Source organism: Gopherus flavomarginatus, chromosome 22, assembly GCF_025201925.1.
Source record: "Gopherus flavomarginatus isolate rGopFla2 chromosome 22, rGopFla2.mat.asm, whole genome shotgun sequence".
In the NCBI taxonomy this organism is placed as follows: Eukaryota; Metazoa; Chordata; order Testudines; family Testudinidae; genus Gopherus; species Gopherus flavomarginatus.
Window position 1 is genome coordinate 12,071,220 of NC_066638.1, and position 25,206 is coordinate 12,096,425.

Genomic DNA, 25,206 nt, shown 5'->3' on the forward strand with positions numbered 1-25,206 from the left:
GAACAAGGCGATTTGCAGGGCAACGAACGGTTCAATCAGTTGCCCCGATTCAAGAGGGACAGGCTCTATTTTAAAACCAGCCGTGGCCAGATTCCTCCCCCTCCAAATAATCCATCCCCACCCCTTCTACTCTCCCCAACCGCTATCCCCATTAGCGGCCTTTGCACGTGAGACCGGAGCTATAATGACACTCCCGTGCGGACGTGACCTTGGGATTTCTGCTGCCCGGTCACAGACAGGGCCTGGAAAGCCGGTCTCAGCCAGAGAGGAAGATACAGGGGCAGGCAAAGAGGATGAGATCAACACTGAGGTGCTGAGGAAAGAGGCCGGCCACTGGCACAGGTCTGGGGAAGGGGGTTGGCCCTATCGGTCCCCTATTCTCCTGGAGAGTGGGGCTTTACGGCTAGTGGCAGCTGCCCTGCAGCGGTGCTTTGCGTGCCCCCTGGGATGAAATGTGAGGCAGGGGGAGTCCCCTTTGCTGGGCCCCAGCCAAGGTAACTTCCACAGAGACTCAGGGCAGACAGGCTCCGCCAGACTTTCGAGGGAGCTTCGGTGGGTGGTCGGGTTTATGGCTCTTTTCCTCCTCCCACACACCAGTTCGGCCTCCTGGCCAAGAATCACAGCTCCTCGGTGCTGAAAGGAAGAGCCGCAGGGGAGCAATCACTGTGCACGGACTGTACTGGGCACTACTGCCCTCTGCTGGACAGAATCAGACCTTCCCACTGGGCATGTCATAGATTCTATACTGCTAATGGGGATTCACCTCTGGCTGTAGGGGCAGGAGGAACCCTACTGGGAAATTGCTAGTGGCAAAGGGATGCAGATATCAAGAGCTATCAAGGATTTGTTACATCTGAAGCCGCGTTAACTCCCCCTTTCTCTACCCAAGCATGTAAGCCATAGGCACTTTACACTCATGTGCTGAATAGACCACGTCTTGTAACTGCACCGCTAGGCACGGGAGCTGTGCGCAAGCCAGCGCCTTTGGCTTCTGGAGCCTGCTGTGCACTACCCCTTTTGCCCTGAACCCCTGTAACATCACACCTCCCATCAAGTCCCAGCACAGGCTAGGAGCTGCATCAATGCTGAGACAACAACACATTCATCAGTCGAGACACAACACGAGCCCCTGCCATTAATCAATCAATCCTTTCATTTATTCGGTGCAGTCCAGGAGACGCTGGATCATTTCAGAGGATCAAAATGACATGGGGCCGATTATGAACAAGGCCAGCCCCACCCAGGTGAGCATCAATTTAAACACCACCTCTCTGCCCAATAGAGTTCAATGCCCACTCACCCGCTGGCAGTAGGCAACACCGGCCCTGAGCCAGACTCTGTGCCAAAGAACAGACTAGACTGGGTGGTGGCTGCTGCCGCTACGGTGGGGGAAAGAGGGGCTGGCCCTTTAAGGGGAGCTGGGCTCAGCCCCGCCTGTGCCTAGCGGGTGGTGGGTTTGGGCATGGACAGAACAGCATGTGATGGGAGCTCAGGGGCAGGGCAGCCTGGCAGACGGAGCTGGCTGGGTTAGAAAGACCGGCAGGGGGTTCAGGAAGGACGCAGGGCCAGGTAGAAGTAGGGAAGACAACGATCTCCCGCCCAGCTAGACAGCACGGCCAAGCTGGTAATCGCTGCAGTGAGGGGCAGGAGCAAACTCTTCAGAGGGCACCAGCAGGCCCTGAAGAAGCAATAGACACATCTGGGGTGCGGGGAGGAACTGCAGGTTCCTTGGGAAGAGTCTGTGAAATAAGTTGCTGGGGGGTGCTGCCACCGGCTGGGAATCCCGACGGAGGGGCAGGACCCTCAGGACCATATGAGCTAGGGCAGCCCCAGCAGGGAGCACAGGAACAGCCCTGGGCTAGCATCGCTCCCCCTTGGGCAGCCGGGGCTTGGGGCAAGTGACTCCTCAGGCAGTGGGAGAGCAAGAGAGTAAAGGCCAGGCGAGCAGACAGAAGCCCACGAGATGCATCTCCTTCCCTCCTGGGCTCAGATCGGGAAGAGGTCAAACCATGCACCAAGGGGAGCCCAGGGACAGCGAGTCAGGATTCAGCAACTGCTTTCCCAATCCCCTCAGGCAGAGCCCATTACAAGCTCCCCCCCACCCATGGCTGCCCCTGGGGCACATTAACAAACCCTGCTGCTCTTGGGCAGGGCAGGGCTGCTGGTTGCTAACCTGGCCAGCACCTGTGTCCACTGCTCGGGGAGCCTCGCTCTCCGGGCCACCAGGGATCCAGGAGACTAGTGGAGCAGGGAGAATTGGTGTCATTGTCAAGGGTGATGAGGGGGGAAGGGGAAGGCTGGAGGCCAGGGCTAAGCCCCAGGAGAGGGGACTTCTTGCCCTGAAGTCTAATGGCTGAAAGTTAATAGGTCCCCGCTCTCTCCAGGGGGAGGCATCAACCACCTTCAGTGATGGCCCAGCTCCTTCTCCACCAAACGTGAGGGGTGAGGCTCCCGCTGGCAGCGGGGGGGCTGGGGAGGGTGCAGCCTTCCCAATGTTGTCTAGCAAAACCAGGTGGAGAAAGCAGAGCATTTGCTGCCTACCCCGAGGCGCCTGCGTCCCCAGGGCTGGGCACCTCTGTCCAGACCCTCCCAAATCCAGCAGCAAAGGCGGCTGAAAACTTTTGGACTTGCCTCACGTTGTGGTGCCGAGGCTGCCCCGTCCCCTGGGCAGTCCTGCTGGGCCCTGTGTGACAGATGCTGTGGTGGCCGTGGCAATGGAGTGAGGAAATTCTCCAGGCAGTTAGCAAGCGAGTTACCCCCTCTCCTATGCTCCAGCCTCCCAGTGAATCTAAGTGACCCCAGAGGATGCTCTGGAGGGAAGGGGGCGCGTAGGCGTGAGCAGATCAGGACAAGGAGCCAGTAGCAGCTGCTGGTTGTGCAGGATCAGCTCTGGGAGGCAAGACCCCCCACCTCAGCCTGGAGGCCACCACAAAGCGACCAGGACCGAGGGGTGATCTCTGAACCCTGGAGCCTTGCCAGGGATCAGACCCATGCACTTGGACATCCCCTGCGCTATGGTAACCGTCCAGAAACGCAGGGCAGGAAGGGACTCAAGGGGCAGTTTGCCTGGTGCAGAACCCGTCACGTCTGTGAATCAGGCCGTCCAGCTGGGTCCAGAGGTGGCCGGGAAAAGAAAAGCCACCTGCGCTCCCGATGGTCGCTTAAAACGAGGTGCTAGGCTGCTTCCGTTCCCATGGCAACTGCTTGTGGGTGTTGATCGTCACGGCTCCCAGGCATACTCCCTTCATGACTTGTTCAGCTGCGGGGCGGATGGGACAGGCCACGCCGGTCCCCTTTTGGCCGCAGTATCCCTTGGGGGTCTTGTGCAGGTACTGCTGGTGGTAATCCTCTGCGTAATAGAACTCCCCGGCTGCCTGGATTTCAGTGGTGATGGGCCCCAGCTGCTGTTTGGCCAGCTCCTAACGAGAGGAGACAGGAGGAAAGGATGTCAAGCTTAGTGCTCCTGGAAGGGGAGCAAGCAGCATCACCAGCTGGAGCCAGGCGTACAGGTTGACAGGCACTGTGGGGGAAGCTCACAGGTCCAGGCCGGGACCTCGGGGCAGAGGCTGTGACGTGATCTGGGGAAAGGAACCGCAGCAGGGACACCACCGGCAAAATCCAGGAGCAGCTAGCGGGAGAGAGAAATGACAGCAGCTGCTGCTTCCCCTGACACCAGGGCCCCTTCCCAGAGCAGGGGCGCTGGACAGAAGCAGCAGTAGGCAGGGAATCGGATCGGGGGCAAGGAGCGGGAAGTGTTTTCTATTCACTTCCATTCAGGGATGCTCTTAGCCGCCAAGTCCCAAGAGCTGCAGCAACGTGCGGCAGCTAAGCTCTGCAGCACCCTGGGAGGCAGGCAGAAGGTATGAACCCTGCTTTACACAGGTGTATGGCCTTGGCTGAGTCAGCTAAAGGGCTGGGACTAGAACCCAGAAGTCCTGACACCCAGTCCCCTGCTCTGACCGCTAGGCAAGTCCCCCAAAAGGAAGCCACCTTAAAAACAGGAGCAGGAACTTGAAGGAGCGGGCTAGGAAGAGACCTGCTCGCAACTGTTCGTCTCCCTGGGAGACCAGAGGTGTTTGTGTCAAACTGCCCCTTCAGCCAACACAAATCCTGCCTGCCTCGAACTCCCACAGCACTTTCCCAGCGCCGGCCCTGCATGCCCAGCCGACGCCTCAGCGATGGGCCCACTGTGAACATGTGTCAGAGTAACAAAACCAGAGCCGACGAGCACCATCCAGGCTGTCAGAGAACAACTTTAAGACTAGGACTGCACCCACCACCCTCGTTCCTTAGACAGCCGCTGTCACTGCCGAGCTAACACTGCCAAGCTAAGGGACAAGAACCAGAGGTGGCTCTAGACATTTTGCTGCCCCAAGCACGGAGGGTCTGCCTGCGGGAAGTCCACGGGACCAGCGGACTCTCCGCAGTGAAGACTCTCCAGTGAAGCCACAGGACCAGCGGACTCTCTGCAGGCATGCCGCCGAAGGCACCCTGCCTGCCGCCCTAACGGCGACCGGCAGAGCGCCCCCGGCACGTGCTTGGAGCGCTGGTGCCTGGAGCCGCCCCTGACAAGAACTGTGTTTCTGAGGGTCTCCTCCAGCCCCTGCCAAGCCCATGCTGGATACCAATGGGACCTGTGCAGGGGTTGCAGTACACCAGACTGGCCACAAGGGGGCTGTAAGAGCCCCATTTCCCTAACAGGTTCTATGCCTGGCTTGGCAGCTACCCGCTAACACCCCCAAACAGAGGCATTACGTGAGCAAAGCCCTTGTGCAGATCCATCCCCCCAGTTAGGGTGACCAGACGGCAAACATGAAAAAAATCAGGACAGAGGGTGGGGGGTAATAGGAGCCTAGATAAGAAAAAGACCCAAAAATCGGGACTGTCCCTATAAAATTGGGACATCTGGTCACCCTAACCTCAGTGTGTTTGTGGGCGAGGCTGGGCTTATGGGATCCCCACAGGGAAGGAAAGAGGGGGAGGGGGAAGGGCAGGGCAGGCTGTGGGGTGACAAGGGAGCTGTCCACCCCCACCACTAATGCCCCTCTACAGGGTCTGAGCTCAGACCAAGCCAGGCCCCTCCACACCCACTCTGCAAAACACCAGGTGCACTGAGCAGAGAACCACCCAGACAAGGTGAGAGAGGGCGCCCCTGGGGCACCCCTCTCCGGCCTGCCGTGAATGAACCCCAGACAGTGTCTCATCGAACACCTGCTCCACCGCACAAGCCAGGCCCCCGCTGGCGGGAGCAGCTCAGCCAGCAGACCCGCGGCGTGGAACAGACAGACACGAGGAGTCTGCCAGGGCAGAAATGCCGCTGCTGAAATGGGGGAGGCTGAAATGGGGGAGGCATCTGCACTCGCTTGGGGAAGGACAGACAAGTTCTCGCACATCACAAACTCATTCTTGCTGAGGCACTAAGCCCCTTGGGATACGCCCCCTGAAATCCTAGCCCTCAACACGGTCCACTGGCTAAGCCGCAGGCGCGACTCTGTGCATTGGGCTCTCTGGGAGAAAGCCAGGACAGGGGTCTGTCCTCAGAGTTAGACAGCAGGGATGAATGCGCACTTCAGAGCTGTCCCTCCACATCAGTACCTGGGGACCCGGCTTCTCCTCCAGAGCCTGCCCTTTGGTGACCATGGGTAGGGGCTCCCAAGGCTGCGACTGGACTCTCACTATGCTTAGCGATTTCTGCCCCCCATGCGTGATGGTGGGTATTTCACAGCTTACATGTAATACCACCAGTCTCTAGTAATCCCCTATACACTAATGGTGGGCTCAGTCTCCCTCCAGTGGCTGGCCCACCTAAGATGTTTAGGAGTCTACTACTGCAGCTGCTCTTCTGACACCAGAGCCCCTAGCGACGGCGGGACCGACTCCTATTTCTAGATCCAGAGGTCTTTGGGTCAAGCCCTGCTCTAAGAACCCGAGTGCCCCCATCTTACTGGAAAGAGCTCAGTTCCCCCAACAAAGGCTTCTGTGGGGCAAGGGGTGAAGGGGGAAAAAAAGATCATGAGAACCGCTATTCTTCCCTTAAGGGAGAAGCGTGTCCTACCTCCATAGCGGAGTGTTATTAGATCCCCAGTATTCCAGCTGGCTTCCATGGAGCCAGTAACCCCACAAGGGCCACCAGTCCTGGCTGTGCAGCTCTCCATCCTGAGTGATTTGGTCCTTGATCACCCCCTTCAGCCAAGGGCTTCAAAGGCCTTTACTAACAGGTCGCCCAGGGGCTAGCTCAGCGGGGGAGGGAGAGCTCAGTGGATTGAGCATTGGCCTGCTAAACCCAGGGTTGCAAGTTCACTCCCTGAGGGGGCCATTTAGAGATCTGGGACAAAATAATCCATCAGAGAGGTATTTGGTCCTGCTGTGAAGGCAGGGGATTGGACTCAAGGTCCTTTCCATTTCTATGATTCTAAGCGCTCTCTCTCTGTAGCCCACATTAGGGCAGCCTCTGAGCCATCCCTGGGTTGGAGCTAAGGACTGTTAGTTTCATTTTACAGAGAGGGAAATTGACTTGCCCAAAGTCAGGCAGCGACAGAGCCAGGAGTTGGACCCGGGAGTCCCAACTCTCCGCATCTGTGCTCTGGTCAAACTCCCTTGCTCGTGCTCAGAGGTCTTAGTTTTGCAGTGTGCAGCTCTCCCCACTAGATCACAGCGCTGGGGAGTCTGTTCTGCTGCGGTGAAAACATACCACACACCAAAATCAGAAGAGAATTAGTCAAATCAAAGCAGCATTGCTCAGAAGGCAGGAGAGGCCAGGAGTGTAACCCGGGGACTGCTGTTAATGTTTACCATGCAAATCCTCTTATAGAGCATGGACACATCGAGGTGCAGCTCTGCTCCCCCCTGAACTCTCTTACGTTCCTTGTCTCCACAGGATACATCTACCTAGTTAGAGCCCAAGCCCCACACAGCCGTGTCTGACTTGGCTCAGCAAGCACTCAGGACCTAGGTCATAGGACCCTGCTAGGGGGAGGATCAGAGCCCAGATCCCACTCCTGACTCCGGCCTAAGCCCTGTCATTTTGCAGTGTGGACACAGGGCAAGCCACAGACCCGAGTCACGAGGTCTGCACAGTGCGGACGTGTTAGCACAACCGAGAGCGCCAGGGTCAGCCATTGTAAACCCAGGTTTGCAATGCAGCGTGGACACTCCAGCGTGAGCCTGGAAACACCGAGTTCCCCGGGCTTACTGCGCATGTAGACATATTCTCAGAGTGCAAGCCCTTTAGGGCAGTGTCTGGACCGAACTATGTCCACACAGGACCTGATACAATAGGGCATCTATTCCTATCAGCTATTTGCAAAGGCTTCTTGGAACCATTATCCCCCATTTGGCAGATGAGGGGAAACTGAGGCAGAGATGCCCCAGAGTCAGTTTATGGCAGAGACAGAATAGAACCCAGATCTCCAGCTGCCAAGCCCTGAGTTCTAGCCCCTGGACACAGCTACCTCTGAAAGGGCTGAACTGGCTGCTCCAAGAAAAGGAGGAATGCCACTTGTCAGGACCGCTGTCAATCACCCACTGAGCCAAGCCATGATGGGTGGAGGTGCTGAGAAGGGGGTTTTATGTCAGGGCGCAGGTATCTACTAGGAGGAGGATACTGGGGAAGGGGAGGGGCTGAGCGGGGTTTGTCTCCAGTCGGGTGAAAGCCCCTTGTGGCTCCCATCAGCGCTCGCCTGTCAGCCTCTTTGATGTGGGGCGCATCCTTAATTGCATTGAAGGAGTCGGTGGCTCTGGAGACTCCAGCGGATGGGAGGGATGGAGGGGGAGCGGGGAGACTTGCATTTCTCCGGGGTCCAGAAAAAGGCAGTTTATCAGCGGGCAGAGTTAATTTACATGCAGGAGGGGGGATGCCGGGTGTGGGAGCCGATAAGGAGGCCCAGTTAATTAACTGGAACCCAGCAGGGGCTGAAGTTGGGGGAGGAGCCGTGGTGGCACCCTAGCGAGCAGCAGCCCCAAACTACTGGCCACTGGAAACGAAGGGAGGGGGATTTGAACCTCTGCTGGTGGCAGCCCAGGTAGAGATGAGATGAGAGCCCTGGAGAGCCACAGCCTCTAGCCCCAGAACCGGGGCAGGGTCTCTCACCCCCATGCCTCTGCCCTGGCCTCTAGAGAAGCACATGGCCATGGGGTCCGTGTCCCTTTCCTGCACAGATCAGGTCAGGCCCCAGCTCCTCCCTGCCTAGGCGGGGGCTTTGGGGATTTTTTGCGGAGGAAATGCAGGACAGGGAGGAGGGCTGAGTTTAGTGGCTGGCTAAGAGGCTAGGTAAGCTCTTATCTGGTGCTTCTCATCCACATAGCTCAGAGGAGAATAAACAGAGGAGGTCAGGGGCATTACCCTCATTTTATAGATGAGGACACTGAGGCACGGAGCGGGGACGTGACTTGCCCCAGGTCACAGAGCCAGGAATGGGGAAACCCATTGGCAGCACACCTGTCACCACGGCAGCTGAGGAAGACGCCCCAGGGCTGTCCCGGGAGAGACGGCCAGTGCTGCGCTGGGTGCTCTTCTCCTCACAGTGGAGGTGGAATCCCAGGAGCGATGGAGCCAGAATCCCAGGAGGCACCTGTCAGCCACACTGCTTGGCTCCCTCAGTCCCATTAATAAATGCAAAGTTGCTGCTGTCACTGAGTCCAGGCCCAGGCTGAGCCTCAGGAAGGGGGTGATGGAATATTTTTCCCCCTGCCAGGGAATAACTTTGCACGGCTAATAGGCTGTGGGAAGTAGAGCTGTTGGCACAGCGCCTCGTTACATCACCGGGGATCCCCGAGACGTGGATGGGTTCTGATCTCCGTCATGCTTCTGGAAATCCACCGTAACCCCCTGGAGATGGAGGGACGCTGGATCAGTGCCAGCGCGGCGGCTCAGAGCCGGGCCCACTGTCACCGTGGAAACAGCAGAATTCAGCCCATCACCACCCAGGGAGGCCATAACTGTACGGGTTGGATTTTCATGAGCACTGATGCTCCGCCGAGCAGTCCCCTGAGCTCCCGGCGCTCCGCACCTCTGAGAACCGGGTGCTACATGGATCTATTTTATGGCAGGTGTCTATGTGGCTTAGGCATTAAGGGACCGATGGACAATTCTCCTAGGAGATTCCCCGGTGTGTCCCTGCTCTAGAGAAGAGCCAGGACTCGGCTGTGCAATAGAACAGGGGATTCTTTTGGGGGGGGTTAATAACACCAATCAGAGTCCCCCCAAGTCCTGGCCTGGAGGAAGCGGCCATAGACGGCTGACGGGGGCAGCATGCGCGGTGCGCACTCGCTCCCAGAGGAGCAGGGAGATGGTAACAGCTCGTTTTTTGTCACCTATACTTCCGCATGCGAATGGGAAATGCCAGATCACTTTTGCTTGGAAGGCTGAGCCCCCCCTCCCCACCCCTTGTCCCGGGGAGATGTCATGTGGTAGAGCAGTGCTAGGCTCACTGTCTGGAGAGGTGGTAAAATCTCTCGCTTTGCTCTTTCCATCAGTGGAGCCCGACCCACTTTAACGAGTGGGTAGGGATCACCCTGTTAGAGATGGGGAAACTGAGGCACAAAGAAGCAGTGACTTCAGCCTTGTCTATGCTTATATTTAGGCCCTTGTGTAGCTACACCGGTGCAGGCCCCTAATGGGAACAGGATTCACCAGTGTGGCTTTCCTCAGCATCAGCCCGAGGAGAGCTGCAAGTTTGTGCCCGTAAGTTTGTGCCAGTAGGTAAAATGCTAGTCCAGACAAGGTCTGGCCCACGGTCCCACAGGTCTAGAACTTGGCTCCCCTGGCACCCAGGCCAGTGTCCTGCTGCCGCAGGGTTTGCTCAACCCACAGCTCAGCACTCAGCAGAGATTGCAGGGGCCACTCTTGTAAAAACAGCCCCTTGATCTTGCAACTGGACTAGCCCAAGGCTGTGCAGCCCACCAGACACTCGCTCCACCAGCCTTGCCCGCGACCCCGTGCCCCGCCCACACACACACGTGCCGCGTCTGCCCGGCACGTGCAGGATTTAAACAGGTCGCCTTTAATTGTCCCAGCGACGGCGGCTGGGGGCAAACCGCTTAAGGCAGTGAATCATTTTCACGGGATGCTGCACCTGTCTCAGTCAATGGCCTTTGCCCCCACCCCCAGCTGCCAGTTGCCGTGGCGGCAGGTTGCCAAGGAAACTGGTTTTCCCCCCAGCCCCCTTCCTCATCAGAAAGGCACGAAGGGCCTTACTGGGGTAATTAACTAAGTAGGCCTTGCCTCCCTTTTGTCTCCCCTCCCTCCCCACCACAGGATGCAGCTCAGAGGGCAGAGCCTACCCAGCTCAGGGAGGGGAAGCAGCTGGGAATGCACGGACATAGCAGAAGCAAGGGCAAGAGCCCCCACCCCCTGCACCAAGGGAGACTCCCGGCATCCATTGCACCCACAGAGCACATTGCATTCCCAAAGCAGCCCAGGCTCGAGAAGCCTCCTTTGGCACTACAGCAGCGGCCCCAGACCCAGCGCAGATGCCAGGGCAGGGGTTCGATACAGCCAGCACACTACAGCAACGCCACTCCAGCCGGGTTCTGCAGAGCAGGAGCTCCCAGGGCTTTAACAAGTGACATTTCTAGGCCTGACAGCTGCAAACAAAGCTTTTCCAGCCCTTTGGCAGGCAACCTGAAGCAGCCGCTGAGAGGTGCAAACAGCTCCCTAGTCACACTGTTAACTCTGGAGCCTACTGATGGCAATACACATGGTTCACTATTTCATCGCCCATTTTAGCGGAAACATCTGGATATTCTGGTCTGCTGAGCAGATTTTGTGATCAAGGTCAGAGTTTGGATGCAAAAAAGCCCACTGATTTCCCACACCAGCCCCCTGCCTTACTGAGAGCTGAAGACCTTTGGGGACAGTAAGTCTGTGAGATGAGCATCCTCTCACACCTGCAGGTGAGTGGAATGCAGAGAGCAGCTCCCAGGCATCTCTCACTGAGGGACAAGATAACGTGTAAGCAGCCTGGTTTGCCCCACCCCATCCCAGAGGAACAGCCTCTGCTCCAAACCTGCCTGTTGATACATCGCCTTCGACTTCAGGGCAGTATCCCTCTGCTGGGCTCCGAATGTGTGGATTACTGAGCGATACTGTGTGCCGACATTCTCCTCTTGCTGCATGCCTGAAAGACAGCAAGCCCCCCATTAGGGGACAGAGGGTGCCCCATGTCCAGGCACACCAGGATCGCCAAAGAGCGGCGCCCAAGCTTAACTTTCAGCCCCGCAAAAAGAGCATTCACACTGAACTCAAGGGCTAACCTCATCCCTTCTGGCACAGTCTGTTTGATTCCTTTGGCTCAGGGCGGGCTGCTGATTTTCAGTGGCAGCCTTCTGCTCCACCATTCAAACAAACCATGACACTGTCTCAGCAGACAGTAGGAGATTCCATTATTAGGGCAGCACCAAGATCAGGGACCCAGCTGCGCTAGGTGCTGTACAGACACATAATGAGACAATCCCTGCACCAAAGAGCTTGCAACTAGACAAGACAAAAGAAGGATCATTATCCCTAATTTACAGATAGGCAATTGAGGCCCAGAGAGATTTAACTTGCCCAAGGGAAATCTGTGCCAGAGCTAGGAATTAAACCCCAATCCCAAGTCCCAGTCCAGTACCTTAACCACTGCGCCTTGCGTGAACACTCCTCCAGAGATACAGCAACAGAGGTTAGCATAAGTGACTAGAGCACTGTTGAGTAGTGCTAAGTTGGCACCCCTGCCAGCTGCCTCCTATCCACAGAAAAGGGATGTGGGCAGAGTCCCTGTGAGTCCCCCTCCCCACATCCTTAATCTGGAGGGCACGGCCAAACACACCAACCATTGGTCTACCCTCATATCCTGTCCCATCTCATCAACTGAAGAGCCAATCAGGAGACACATGGAGAAGTGGCCAGGGCAAAGCTCGAGTGCTTAACTGACCCCTGGGTTGGTCCCCATGAGATGGGGGAGACTGAGGCATGAGGTGGGGAAGCAGCTTCCCTGAAGGTGTCCATAGATGAGGCAGGATTGGAAGCAGAGAGTTCCCGGCTCTCAGTCCCGCTAGGCCCTGCCTCTCTGCAGGGGGAAGGGACACACAAGCCAATCTTGCCATGATCTGAACCTCCCTTTCCCTCACCTCCTTGCCCCGAATGGGCTGCACCCCTCACAGCGCTATCGAAAGGGGGATGGAGTCAGGCTAAACAGGACCCAGGGCCACCAGGAGCTTTTCCTCCCAACCCAGCCCCTAGCCTCTCTTGCTCCGAAATGGATTCTCCATCTCAGCCCTCCTCACCCTCTTCTTCGTCCCAGATCCCAGCAGAGTATCAGCCATCAGCTCCACTGCCCCCCACCTCCAGTACTGGGAGGGGCCCCAGGTGCTCGGAGGATCCTGCCATAACCCACTTCAAGAAAGGGGAAAAGCATTATCCCAGGGAACCGGCAGAGCTCCACCGGAGTCAGTCCATACAGCTGCCCAGCCGCAGAGCTCCATTGGACTTAATGCGGCCCCCACCCAATCCTTCCAGTGACCAGGAACTTCAAAAGGGAGAACTCAGCCCAGGCCAGGAAGTCAAATCAGTGGCATGACTGACCACACAGCCGCCCCCCGCCCCCAGCCACTCCAATTACTATTCCCATCACAGGATGGGCTGTTAATCACCACTGTACACAAATCTAAGGCACCCTCTGAGCTCCTTGTCAGCCCAGTGGCTGCTGCCGGTTATTAATCTGCATAAATTACGGTGCTCAGGTTTGCCACTTACTGGGAACGGTGCTCAGTGCAGTAATGAGCTGCACTGGAGGGGGGCTAGGAGTTATTGGAGGCCCCATGGGCATCCTCTCAGCCAGATACTCTGGGGAGGAGGGGCTGGACTGGCCATAGGGGCCCCTCAAGCTGCCAGGAGGGGGCTAGGGAAGGCAGCACCAAGCCATGCTCAGGCTGTTACCAGGCAGCACAGGGTGGAGGGAGATCTGACAGTGGAGCTGTTTCCTGCCCCTGCTAGTCCAGCTGCCCCAGAGAGAGGCGAGAGCCCCTGAGTTGCGTGGAGAAGGGAGTCAGAGCAGGGGGTGAGCAGGAGGGGCAGACGGTCAGGCTGGTGGGAGCTGGAAGGCTCCTGGCATCACACGCTAAGAGAAGGACGTTCTGAGCCATGGATGGGTATTAAACTCTCCCAGTGGGGGCGCATCAATATCCCGTCTCCACAGCATAGCTGGGGGTGATCTGGTTAAACAAGGAAAGTACAGTTCATCTAAGGGGAGGGGAAACCTCCCCTGCCCTGCAGGGGAGGGAGGGGGGTAATAAGGATCCAATTGGTCCCACAGGACATGGAAAGGGGGTGTTTAGGAGGAGCCTGCCCAGGGCTACCTATCCCTCTTCACCTCTCTCCTTCTGGGAGGACTTTGGCCCCACGGCGGGCACTCCCCGCAGAGGCTGCAGGCAAGGGGCAGCAGAGGCGAGAGCCAGGGGTGATGGCCCAGGGAGCACCTCAGAGCCAGGTAGTGCTAGGAGAGTCTAAAAGCACCACAGGTCCAAGCATTGGGACAATTCCCAGCTCCACCATGCATGTCTTTGGGCAAGAAACTGCACCCCTCTGTGCCTCAGTTTCCCCATCTGTGAAACTGAGGCACGTGCACTTAGTGTGGCGGATGAGCAATGCTATCAGCCAGAAGGGGATGTATCAGGCTTAGGGTGACCAGATGTCCCGATTTTATAGGGACAGTCCTGATATTTGGGCTTTGTCTTACATAGGCGCCTACTACCCCCCCCCACCCCTATTTTTCACACTTGCTGTCTGGTCACCCTAATGAGGCCAGACGCGTGACCATTCACACCCCTTCCACACCAACCCTTTGAGGCCAACTGCATCTTGTCCAAGGGCTTGTAAATCCAGCCCGGGGTCCGAGTGTTCCTTCAGAGGGTTAACCAAGCTCCTCTCCCGCTCCACCCAAAGGCTTGAGGGCCCAACTCCACAGAGTCAATCGCTGAATACGGGAGCCAGTCTGGGGGACATGTGCTGAGCTGCGAGGCGCTATTCCGAGGGCAGCAGTCCATACAGAGGGCACTGGGCCTGCAGCCAGCAGGGAGGGGTGGCCATACAAAACCATATGAGAAACACCCTGAGCTAACCAAGGAGCCAGGCAAAGAGAGTGCAGAGGCCAAGGAAGCTGTTTGGGGCCAGAGGCCCCCCGACTTGCCCTACAGCAGGGCCCAGACCTGGGGACCTCATGGGAGCAACTGCTTGGCGCCTCCCAACTCTGGGAGGATGCAGGACCCTGTGTGGGTAACTTGGGCGCCCAGCAGGGATAGCTCAGCACAGAGCTGGCTTGATGGGGGAAAGCGACCCCCCCCATGGCCCCTCAACCCCTGGAGGCACCCAGACTTTGGGGGAAAAAGCAGGAGAGGGCACAGGACTGCCTTCTGTGACAGGCCTCTTAAGAGTTCGGTGGGCTGGGGGGCCTATGGTCAGGATCCAGCCTGCTACCAAGGTGGCAGAGCCAAGACTGGGCCATTTACATCAGGAGTTAGAGGGTCTTGGGTGGGGTAAAAGGCACAATCCCCCACCCCCCATCGATCCGGGACTGAGATGTCTCCCTGAAGGTCCAGAGCGTAGGCCAGTGGACTGGGATCTATTTCCAGCTCTGCCTCTGACCTGCTGCGACACTGTGGGCAAGTCCTGTACATCGCCCCCCGCCTCCATTTCCCCTCCCACCCTTTCTTCTGTCAATTGCAAGCTCTGGACCAGGCCCTCTCAGAACACAAACCACCAGCCTCCCTCCCGGAGGCTGCAACCACCTCACCCAGTGTAAATCCCGCTTTCTTGGGGGGGGAACCAGGGAGGGTCCCTCCAATGCTGCGGGGCCTGTAGGTGGCCCTCCCCACTACTGCCCATCCGCAGCACAGGCGCACATTGCCCGTTAAAACACAAACACGCAATCAGAAGCCAGCCAGCGACACGCAGAGACTGCTAATCTCCTCATTAAAATTACGCTTCGGTACAACAGGGTCCCAGCCCGGCCTCTCCCCCTCCCCTCCCTGCCGCCGACGTGAGCGGGGTTTCAAACAGTCCTTCCTCCCTGCCCCCTCTTTATTCAATACCCCCATCTCTGCGCAGCTGAGCCCCTCCCCCGCCGGCTTTCCGAGGTCCCTTGTCAGCTGTAGCATCCCCATCAGTGCCGCAGAGCTTTCTACAGAGCTATCCTGGGGCTGGAGCCATTTAAAGAGACAGCGAACCCTTGGGGGGCGCCGGGGGGGGGTGGAACTGCTGCAGACAGTGGAATGAGACCACGTGATTTACAATAGAAAGATGTGGAAGGCCTGGTCAGACGAGGGATTAATAGCAGCACCTTGTCCATGTGGCATCGCTCCTCTGTGTGTGCCCCCGGCCCCCTCAAGACACGGTGACTTCTAGCGGTCAGATTAGATGGTCATGATGATCCCTTCTGGCCTTAATATCGATGAGTCGCTCTGGATGTCAAAGCGGGAGGGAACCACAGACAGACCCACCCCACCCCAAACAATGGCTGTGGGTCCCAGAGGATCCTTCACTTCCAATGCAGCCCATGGATGGAGAGTCAGGGCTTGTGGGTACAATACTGGACTAGGACTCAGGAGATCTGGATTCAATTCCCAGTGCTGACCTAGACTCCTCGTACGAGATCCTGGGCAAGGCACTGAATCCTTCTGCACCTCAGTTTCCCCTATCTGCAGAACGGGGATAAAGATACTTTCACTAGGTGTGTGTGCAGCACCTGGCACAACGGGATGAGTTCTCCAGGCAGCACATCACTGGCCAGGCCTGGCATCGGGCTGCTCTGATTGTGATTACACATGTCTCTGTCTTCCCTGCCCATGGAAGCAGGCGGCACCCATCGTGAGCAGAGAGCGTCTCTCATTCCCAACCACCTAATGTCGACAAGAGTCACAGGGGTAGCGAGCTACAATGTCTGGTGCGGATGGGCACCACAGCCCTTTATTCAGGGGTTTGAGCTCCTGTTACCCCCTAGGGGCAGGATCAAAGCCCCAAGACCAGTGCAGAGATCCAGGCCGGTGGTATGGGGGATGAAGATGGCTCCGGTTCCATCTCTGCTGATAAGGTGGGCAGGGGTGGCAGGGAGCTGCAGCCAAAAACCTGAGTCTACACAGGTAGTTACAGCGGCTGCCTCTAGCACCACTCGCTGACCCTACGGACACAGAGTCCCCTACCCTTACCTTGGGTGGGGTCATGGTTCTCCCAGAAGGCTTTGAGGAGGGCCTCGTAGCTGGTCTTCTGTGGGTCGTACACAACCCTGACCACTTCCGCGTGTCCGGTCAGACCTGGGGGGAGAGGAGAGAGGTTAAACAGCCCCCTCTGCTCAGCAGCGGCTCTTCCCCCTGCCACAGGAATCCGTCAGCAGCAGGACACTCGCCTGTGATAAATTAGCCCGAGATGCAGAGCGACGGCCTGTTCTGTGGCCCCCAAGCTTTGGGTTTTAAAGAAATTTGAACCACGATTCACAGGTTCCATGGCCAACAGGGGACCACAGGCATCAGCTAGTTGGAGCTCCTGCACAACGCATGCCAGAGAGTGCCCCTAAAATACCACCCAGCGCTTCAGCCCCCCGTGCTCAAGAGGGGACGCTGCTCGGCGGCGGTAAGGTGCGCCTGTCACACCCTGCGCCAATTCGGGCTCAGGTGACAAGGCTGGCGATTCGAGGTGGCTGACGGGGTGGGGGCCAGGCCTGGAATGGCAGGGGGGCCAGAGGCAGATGCATGGGTTGGAGACTGAACCTCGCTGGACTGTCAGGCCCTGGCGCCCAGCAATCACAAGACAGGGCCAAATGGAGGGGAGCGCAGGGCCAGAGATGTTAGGCTGGCCGTACGGTGTGGGGGAGGGGACACACCCTCAAGTCTGCAGACCACAGCACGTGAGAGAAACCCTTCCCCCGCCCCCCCAATTAATGGCATCACCGGCTAGAACACAGCAGCCATCCAGCGATTCCATTTCGCCCTTCTATAGCACCTTTCATCACAGGCATGGGGCCTACCTTCCAGCACCCGAGGCAGGTAGGCATCCGTCCCATTTCACAGACAGAGAAACTGAGGCACCGAACAGGTGAGTGACTTGCCCAAAGTTGCATCCCAAGTCAGTGGTGGAGCCAGAATCGTCACAGATCACAGTGTCCCAACACCCAGTCTCCTCCTCTAACCACTAAACCACACTGTCTTCCCGAGCAGTGACGGGAACCCAGGAGTCCTGACTCCCAATCCCCCTGCCCCACCAGAAGAGCACCCCCCTTGCCCCCGAGACAGGAACAGAAGCTAGCTTCCTCTCCTCTAACCACTGGGCCATGCTCCCTTCCCAGAACTGCCAAAAGGCCTGAATCTTGGTCTCTTCTCCAGCCATTAGACTACACCCTCTCCTTGGTGTGGACTGTGCTTGGGACATTTGGTAGTCAAGGGGGTGATAGTTAAAGCTACAGACGCTTCCTGCTCCTTGAGGGGCTGGGAGATGACACTGGTCTCTTTAGCATCAGCAACCTCAAGGGAGGTGGGGGCCAGCATAGAAATTGGGGAAGGAAGGGGTGCGTGGGGAGCCCAGGGAGGCGATAACTGCTACACAAACAGCCCAGCAAGCCGTGCCAGCAGCCGCGGCGGGGACGGGCAGCAGCCGTGGCCAGGGGCTGTTTTGCAGCAGCTCTGTGGGAAGGGCCCAAGTGCTTGCCCAGGATGGGGTCTGCATGCGCAGCAGCAGTAGCAGCAGATTGCAGCTTTCCTGGACATCCCCCACTTTTGGGGAGCTGCTGCAGGGCAGGGTGAAGAAGCAGCAGCCAGAGACAGAGCTGCGGCTGGCAGCCATAACCTATTATCCAGTGCAAGCCCCCACTGCTGGGCACAGCCCTGGCTGTGCAAACCCCACCGTCTTGCAGCAGAGAGACCGACCATCTGCTGTGCCCAGAAAAGGGACTTCACTTTTTCGCTTCTGTTGTGGCTAGCAAGTCTGCCCTGGATGGCATGGAGGCAGCACTCTCCAGTGTGTGTCATAGGCTCCATAAGACAGAGAGTCTGCTTTAGATCAGTTCATAGGGTCCAGATCTAAAGGGCAGGCAGCGTGGGGCTCCAGTAGGGGTTCTCAAGCTGTGTCTTTCTGAGGCCTTCCCAGCATGCTGGAAAAACTCCACGGCCACCTGGGCCACAACAGCTGGTTTTCTGCATATAAAAGCCAAGGCTGGCAAGCAGGGCAGTTGCTCAAAACCCCATGCCACAGGGGACCCCACAATTATCAGGCTTTGGCTTCAGCCCCGGGTGGCAGGGCTCGGGCTTCAGCTTTCTGCCCTGGGCCCCAGCGAGTCTAATGCTAGCCCTGCTCTCTGATTTATTTTGGTGACCCCCTGAAACCTGCACAGGACCCCCAGGGGGCCACACATCCCCAGCTGAGAACCACTGGGCTACAGGGTGGGGCACTGAACTGGGACTCAGAAGCCCTGGGTTCTCCACCACTGACCCACTGTGTGACCATTGGCAAATCATCTCTGTGTGTGCCACTGATTCCCCTTCTGCCCTTTGTCTGTCTTGCCTAGTCAGATTGTAAGCGCTTCAGGAACTGTCTGTACAGCTCCTTGCACAACGGGGCTAGCACAATATAAACCAAAGGATCACAAATGGAAACAAAATGCTTTGATTTTGTCCAAACAATTTTTTTCTTCAACTTATCTAATTTTTGCTCCGATTCAGAACTAAGCCAAAGTCTCAAAATCTCTGTGAAATGGAACTTTGGGCCTCTGCACAACCCCAGCTATGGTTATGCCGGACGGCGTTAACAGCTGCCATCAACCAGTTCTGCGATCTACCGACAATTACCGAGGCAGTTGAAGCTGATAGCTCTGCTCTCCAGACAACAGCTCCCCCGTTTTGCTACACCAGAGGGGGAAAACCTAGCCCAAGGCAGCAGCAGAGATGTTGCCGCTAGCATGCGATGGCCTTTTCCCGTGTTTCTGACACAGCCGGGCTGGTGCTAGCGTTGGCAGTTAAAGTCACAAGGAGCGCTCAGCCGTCTCTCAAGTTGTCTATTAACAGGATCTCCCCATTCCCACTGCGCTCGCTTTCCCTCGCCACCCAGCAGCCGGAAGAGTCCACCATTTATCGCTCTTTGCATCCCGAGGTCTGAGTAGGCATCACACAGCTGACCGACTCATACTTACGCACTCCAAATGGGAAATCCGAGGCGCAGAAAGGTGGCGTGACTTCGCTAAAGCGACTCAGCCAATCGGTGGCAGAGTCAGAAGCAGAAGCTAGGCCTCCTGACTCCAAGGTGCCCTGCACTTCACTACGGCTTTTTGTGCCGTACCTCCCAGTTGCATGACTTGCCCAGTCCACAGTGCAGTGTCCAGGGTTGCTAGCACTCCACCAAACTCCTGAAGCCCAGTGAGCCACAGCCATGTCCTTAGTGCCAGGTGCAGAAGCCAGGCAATGGCCCCACCTCTGCAAACGGCTTTTAAAAGCAATGCAGCCCCTAGGGTGCCTGGCAGATACATTTCACCTGGCCCCACTTCACAAGGCCGGGCCCCCGACCCAGCTCAAGCAGCACAGGAAGAAAGGGGGAAGCCCGAGAATCAGGCTATGTTGAGATGCCACTTTTGCCCAGCACAGATATGTAAAGAGGGAGGCCAGCGCCAGCTCGTAGCCTCAGCCAACCAGCTGGCAAGAGGAAAAGCATCTCCAGGGAGAGATGCACAGCAGAGCCATAAGGGTGAGCTAGGGACCCGCCACCGGCCACCGAGCAGCAGAGGTTTCCAAGTGTTGCAAAGACAGGGAGGTGTTGGGGGTGGCGGCGGGAGGTGGGGAGAGAGAACATCAATACTTCCCTCCCCTCCAGAAAGGCTGTTCTGCTCCAGAAAGATCATTCTGAGCTTTGCATCTGACCGTACCTTTCTCAGGAAATCTCCAGATCACCACTTCTGCCTCTGGGATCAGCCATTAGCTCTCCCTACAGGGGCAGGGCAGAGACATCTCTACCCAAGCCGACCATCCTGACCCACCCTCCTCAGCTATCTGATGACCCTGTGGGCTGGACTCCTGCCCACTCCCCCCCGCCCCAGAGTAATCTTCCCTCCCCTCTCCCTGGACCAGGGCCCAGCATCCCACTGGCTGGGCAGGAGAGACATTCTGGTGCACTGCTCTGCTCCTCCAGGCCAGCCGCAGAGCCAGCCATGTTCCCGTTCTTTGGCAACGTTCGGATTCCACTCCCTGTGCCAAAGATGGTGCTGCCGGGGCGCGGGGGGGGGGGGGGGGCAATCGAATCACACAGCTGCAGCTAACGAGAGCATCAATATGACCCCAAACGACTTTAGTGGTTGTCTCAAAGGCAAGTCCCAGTGAACCTCCTGCTGCTCTTACCAGGTCACAGGGCCGTGCTGCCGGAGAGGGGCAGAAACGTGGGGATACAGCGCAATGCCGAGCACGGTGGTTACTGTACGACAAATGCCCCATGGGCAGGAGTGCTACGCATCACTCCACCGCCTACCGGAGAGGGTCATGATCCGCCTGCAGGAGCGTCAGCTCTCTCTGCCGACTGGGACAGCACAAAGGGCCCTCAGGCTAAGTGGGCTGAGCGAGGGAGTCCCACTATCCAGGAGGGCAGTTAGCAGGTAAACATTGCATCTAGCCAGGGCTGGCTGCACAAGCTGCCTTTAGCAGCTAGGAGGCATGGAGATCTTTGGCTAGAAAGTGCTAGAGAATGGGAACAAACTAGGGGATCTGTCTTCCGCTTTCCCAGCTCCGGCTACCAGTACAGATGAAGCCTGAGCTTGGAAGCCGCCTGGTAACTACAGTCCATTTCCTTATGGCCAGCTCATCATAGACAGGGGTTAGGGTAGAGATAGCAGAGCAAAACCCCCCCCCCCCCAGCCCAGATTTTACAAGATCTGAGACACTGGCTTACATAAACCCTTATGGGGAAAGTCCTAACAGATTTAACAGGGGTGAAGTCATTTGGATGCTGCAGAAATTACTCTAAAACCAGCAGATGGAAGATGAGATCTTTCCCACAGGCTGTTTCTTTTTTTAATCCATCCTGTAGAATTCTAATGTTCTATTCACTTCCACAGGGGACTTTTCCCAAAGGCAATATTCTCTCGGCTGAAATTAACAAGCAGGTGAGTTGCAGGGCTGGGGAAAGGTGCTGGACTGACAGCCTTGCAGACAGAGGTTCTCTCCCCCACAAAGCAGGCAGAGCAGGGACAGGTCCCTTGCAGCACCCCACCCCACTGTCCCCCAAGCCCCAGTACCGCCACCAAACCAGCCTGCCCTGGATCATTAGACCTATCGAACCTTCAACCTGTCAACAAGGTGTTCAGGGAGCCAACGGCACCCATTGCAGTGGTGGGTTTTGTGATCTCTGCATTCACTCCACTAGGAACTGGACTGAGACCCAGCAAACTTATTTCACATGTGCTACCAAAGTGCACTGGGCAACAAAGATTTAGACTCAGACTCATAGACTTTAAGGTCAGAAAGGACCATTATGATCATCTAGTCCGACCTCCTGCACAATGCAGGTCACAGAATCTCAACCATCCACTTCTACAACAAACCCCTAACTATGTCTGAGTTATTGAAGTTCCCAACTCGTGGTTTGAAGAACTCAAGCTGCAGAGAATCCTCCAGCAAGTGACCCCTGCCCCACGCTGCAGAGGAAGGTGAAAAACCTCCAGGGCCTCTGCCAATCTGCCCTGGAGGAAAATTCCTTCCCGATCCCAAATATGGCCATCAGTTAAACCCGGAGCATGTGGACAAGACCGATTTGCTGACTGTCACCAACCTGGGCTGGATTGGCAGCAGCAGCCGTCAGCACATTCACCCACCCACGCCCTCACACCAGCTCACCTGACCTGCCCAGCCCCGCCAAACTCTCGCCAGTGCCCCTGCAGAGTCACATGCACCCGGGGACACCGCCTCCGCTTTGTGCAGTCATTTCAGTCGCTCCTTACATGCGGGAGGATAAGACGCTCTCTCCCCTACTGCATTATGTTAATACCCAGAACTGAGACAACAGACGCGGATAATATTTCTTGTAGACAGGTAATCCTCCGCACCAGTGTGCAGAATGCTTTTGCAGATAAGACATGAAACCGTCTGTTCAGATTTCTGATGAGTTTGTGGGGGCGGGGCTGGAGAGAGAAGGGGAAGTGGGTGAGGGGGATTAGCCTTCCCCATAATCTATTAGCACACTGCACTGCAGCACCTCATGCTGTTCATTAACAAAATCCCCCTCAAATTCATGCTAACAGCTGCTCTGGACTGTGGCTCTAGAGACTAGTGGAGGTTCTGGATAACATGGGGATAGGTAACCCGTGGCTGGGGAAAGCCATAAGCAAATCAGAGACTGGGTCAGTATCATTCCCACTTTACAGATGGGGAAACTGAGGCTTGGAGAAAGGTCACAGGAGAGTCATGGCAGAGCCAGGAGTAGCACCTGCTGCTGAGCGGGTGATGCTCAGGGGAGGGGAGAAGTCACTGATTGAATGGCCAGATTCCAGTCATTTTGCAAAGGAGATCACCAGAAAAAAAACAAACAAACCACCTCCTCCCTCCGTGGTTAGAGGGGGTTCACGTTAGCCCTCAGCTGACAGTCTCATCAACCAGATAATCAAGCCCTTATTAACACAAGCTGGGGGCGCTTGAGTGGCCGCCTCACCCCAAGACAACCCAGCTCAGGCTTCAGTGGGAAGCATCCTCTGACCCAACCCCCAAACTCTGAAGCAAGCCCCAACACCTCCAGACCCAAATACCTCCTGCGTCCCAAGCCTTTCTATTCAGGTCACTCCATCAGATCACCTTGAACGTCCCACCCATGGTCTGCATGGCTGGTTCAGCTGGGCTTCGGGTCCAGCCTGGCTTCGTGTTTGTTTATTGCTTTAACGCATCCCAGGTCCTGTTTCCAGAGGGTTGTGTTAGAAGAGGACAACGGCCTCCTCTTCCGGCTGCCCCTGCTGAACATTTGATAGCTTCCTAAAAGGATACATCTCTCGCAAGAGGTATCCCTCCGCCTCTTAAAAAAACAGGACACTAAGGGCAAGCAAAGCTATTACCCCTCTGCACAGCAGATGAAGGCCAGCACTGTCCCAAAGCGATGAGAGAGCTGGGCCCTGAGAGGCTGCATTTCGCATTAGGGTTGGATCCGTTGCTGGGGAAGGGGAGCGAAAAGCCACAAACCAAAGTCACGCTTAGGGAAATGGGCGTTTGGAAGGTCTGCAAGACAGTACCCACCGGCTCAGAGGAGACTCTTTCATGGGAGCCCAGAAGGGATGGCTGCTTCTCCTGCCACCTACACGCCATCTCTGACAGCCTGGCGTCACCACTTAAAATGTCGCACTTGTAGTTCTACCACTCTGGAGCCTACCTCCAAGCCCATCAGTTCTCATATGCTCAGCCGGCTTGGAGCCGATCCGAACACAGGTGGCAGATCTCCAAGGAAAAGCCAGGTGCTGCAGGAAGCAGCGCTGGCAATTCACTAGATGGCACTCTCCTTCCGAGTCTATGCCCTCACACTAGGTGGCACTGTGCTGCCATCTTCTAGAGGAGACGTAAAGCAGAAATCCCAACATGCAGCTTCCACTCACACACTGATTATTAAAAATCCTGCGACAGGGTATAAACCATTATGTTCCAACCAAACTGAACTGGTGAATTCGATTCTAACTCTCTAAATTTCAACTGCAATTTCAACCGAATAAAAGTATTTTACACTTCCGCTCCTGAGCCATCCCGTTGCTGCATCCTGTTAACAGTGGCCATGCTCTACCCCAGAAGCAGCTGCAGTTCAGCAGTACCTGAAGCAGTTACTGTACAGTGCTTAAAGCACTGAGACAGATGGCATTGTATAGACACGTATAGGATCATCAATAAGTCTCGGAATACTACGGAAGTTCCAGAAGACGGTAAGAAAGCTGCTGTGCTGCCAATATTTAAAAAGGTTAAATAGGATGACCCAGAAATTATAGAGGCTGGTCAGTCAGACATTGATCCCGGGCCACATAATGGAGCGGCTCACATGGGACTTGATTATAAAAAAAAAAGGTAATATAATTAATGCCAATCAATGTCAGTTTATGGAAAATAGATCCTGTCAAACTAACTTGATATTTTTTTTTAACGGGATTACAAATTTGGTTGATGCAGGTAATAGTGTTGATGTAATAGACTTCAGACTTCTGTAAGGCATGTGACTTGGTACCACACAATGATTTGATTAAAAAATTAGAATGGTATAAAATGAACATGGCACACATTAAATGGATTAAAAGCTGGCTGGCTAATAGATCTCAAAATGTAACCATAAATGGGGAATCATTATGAAGTGGGTGTGTTTCTAGTGGGATCGATTCTTGGCCCTACACTACTTAACATTTTTAATCAACGACCTCGAAGAAAACATAAAAACCTCACTGATAAAGTTTGCAGATGACACAAAAATTGGGGATGATAAATAACGAAGAGGACAGGTCACTAATCGGATACGGATCGCTTAGTAAGCTGGGCGCAAGCAAACAATATGCATTTGAATAAGTCTAAATGCAGATGCATCTATCTAGGAAAACAGATCATAGGCCACATGACCATGATGGGGGACTCTATCCTGGAAAGCAGCAACGCTGAAAAAGATATGGGGAAGCGGGTAGATAATCAGCTGAACATGAATTACCAGTGCGACGCTGTGGTCCACAGAGCTAATGGAATCTGTGGATGCATAAACAGGGAAATCTCAAGTAAGAGGAGAGAGGTTATTTTACATCTGTATTTGGCACTGGTGTGACCACTGCAGGAATCCTGTGTCCTGTTCTGGTGCCCACAATTCAAGAAGGCTGTTGATAAATTGGAGAGGGGTCAGAGAAGAGCCATGAGAATGATTACAGGATTAGAAAAAATCTGCCATATAGCAATAGCCTCAAAGAGCTCAATCTATTAAGGCAACAAAGAAATGTTAAAGGGGTGATTTGATCATCTATAAGAACCTTTCTGGGGAACAAATATTTTCTAATAGGCTTCTCAATCTGGCAGAGGAAGGTCTAACACGATGCAATGGCTGGAGGTCGAAGGGAGCCCATTCAGCCTGGAAATAAGGTGTAACATTTTTAACGGTGAGAGTCATTACACACTGGAACAATTTCCCAAGGGTCGTGGGGAATTCTCCAGCATCGGCCATTTTTAAAAGCAAGATGGGATGTTTTTCTAAAAGATCTGCTCTCATTTGCACAGGGA

General features: G+C 55.8%; 1 protein-coding gene across 4 annotated transcripts in view; it reads right to left on the reverse strand.

Annotated features, from left to right (window-relative positions):
* Positions 1–1,150: 1,150 nt before the first annotated feature.
* LOC127039207 (peptide methionine sulfoxide reductase MsrA-like) overlaps positions 1,151–25,206 on the reverse strand; it is a 47,220-nt gene continuing 23,164 nt past the window's right edge. For 3 of the 4 annotated variants that reach the window (XM_050932523.1, XM_050932522.1, XM_050932525.1), the window contains exons 4-6: positions 16,180–16,284; positions 11,011–11,117; positions 1,151–3,419 (exon numbers count right to left, since the gene is read on the reverse strand). In XM_050932523.1, coding sequence (XP_050788480.1) covers positions 3,162–3,419; positions 11,011–11,117; positions 16,180–16,284 — 470 coding nt within the window. In that variant the 3' untranslated portion in view covers positions 1,151–3,161. Of the gene's footprint in view, positions 3,420–11,006; positions 11,118–16,179; positions 16,285–25,206 lie in introns of all 4 variants that reach the window. The other variant, XM_050932524.1, reaches the window with a different exon arrangement.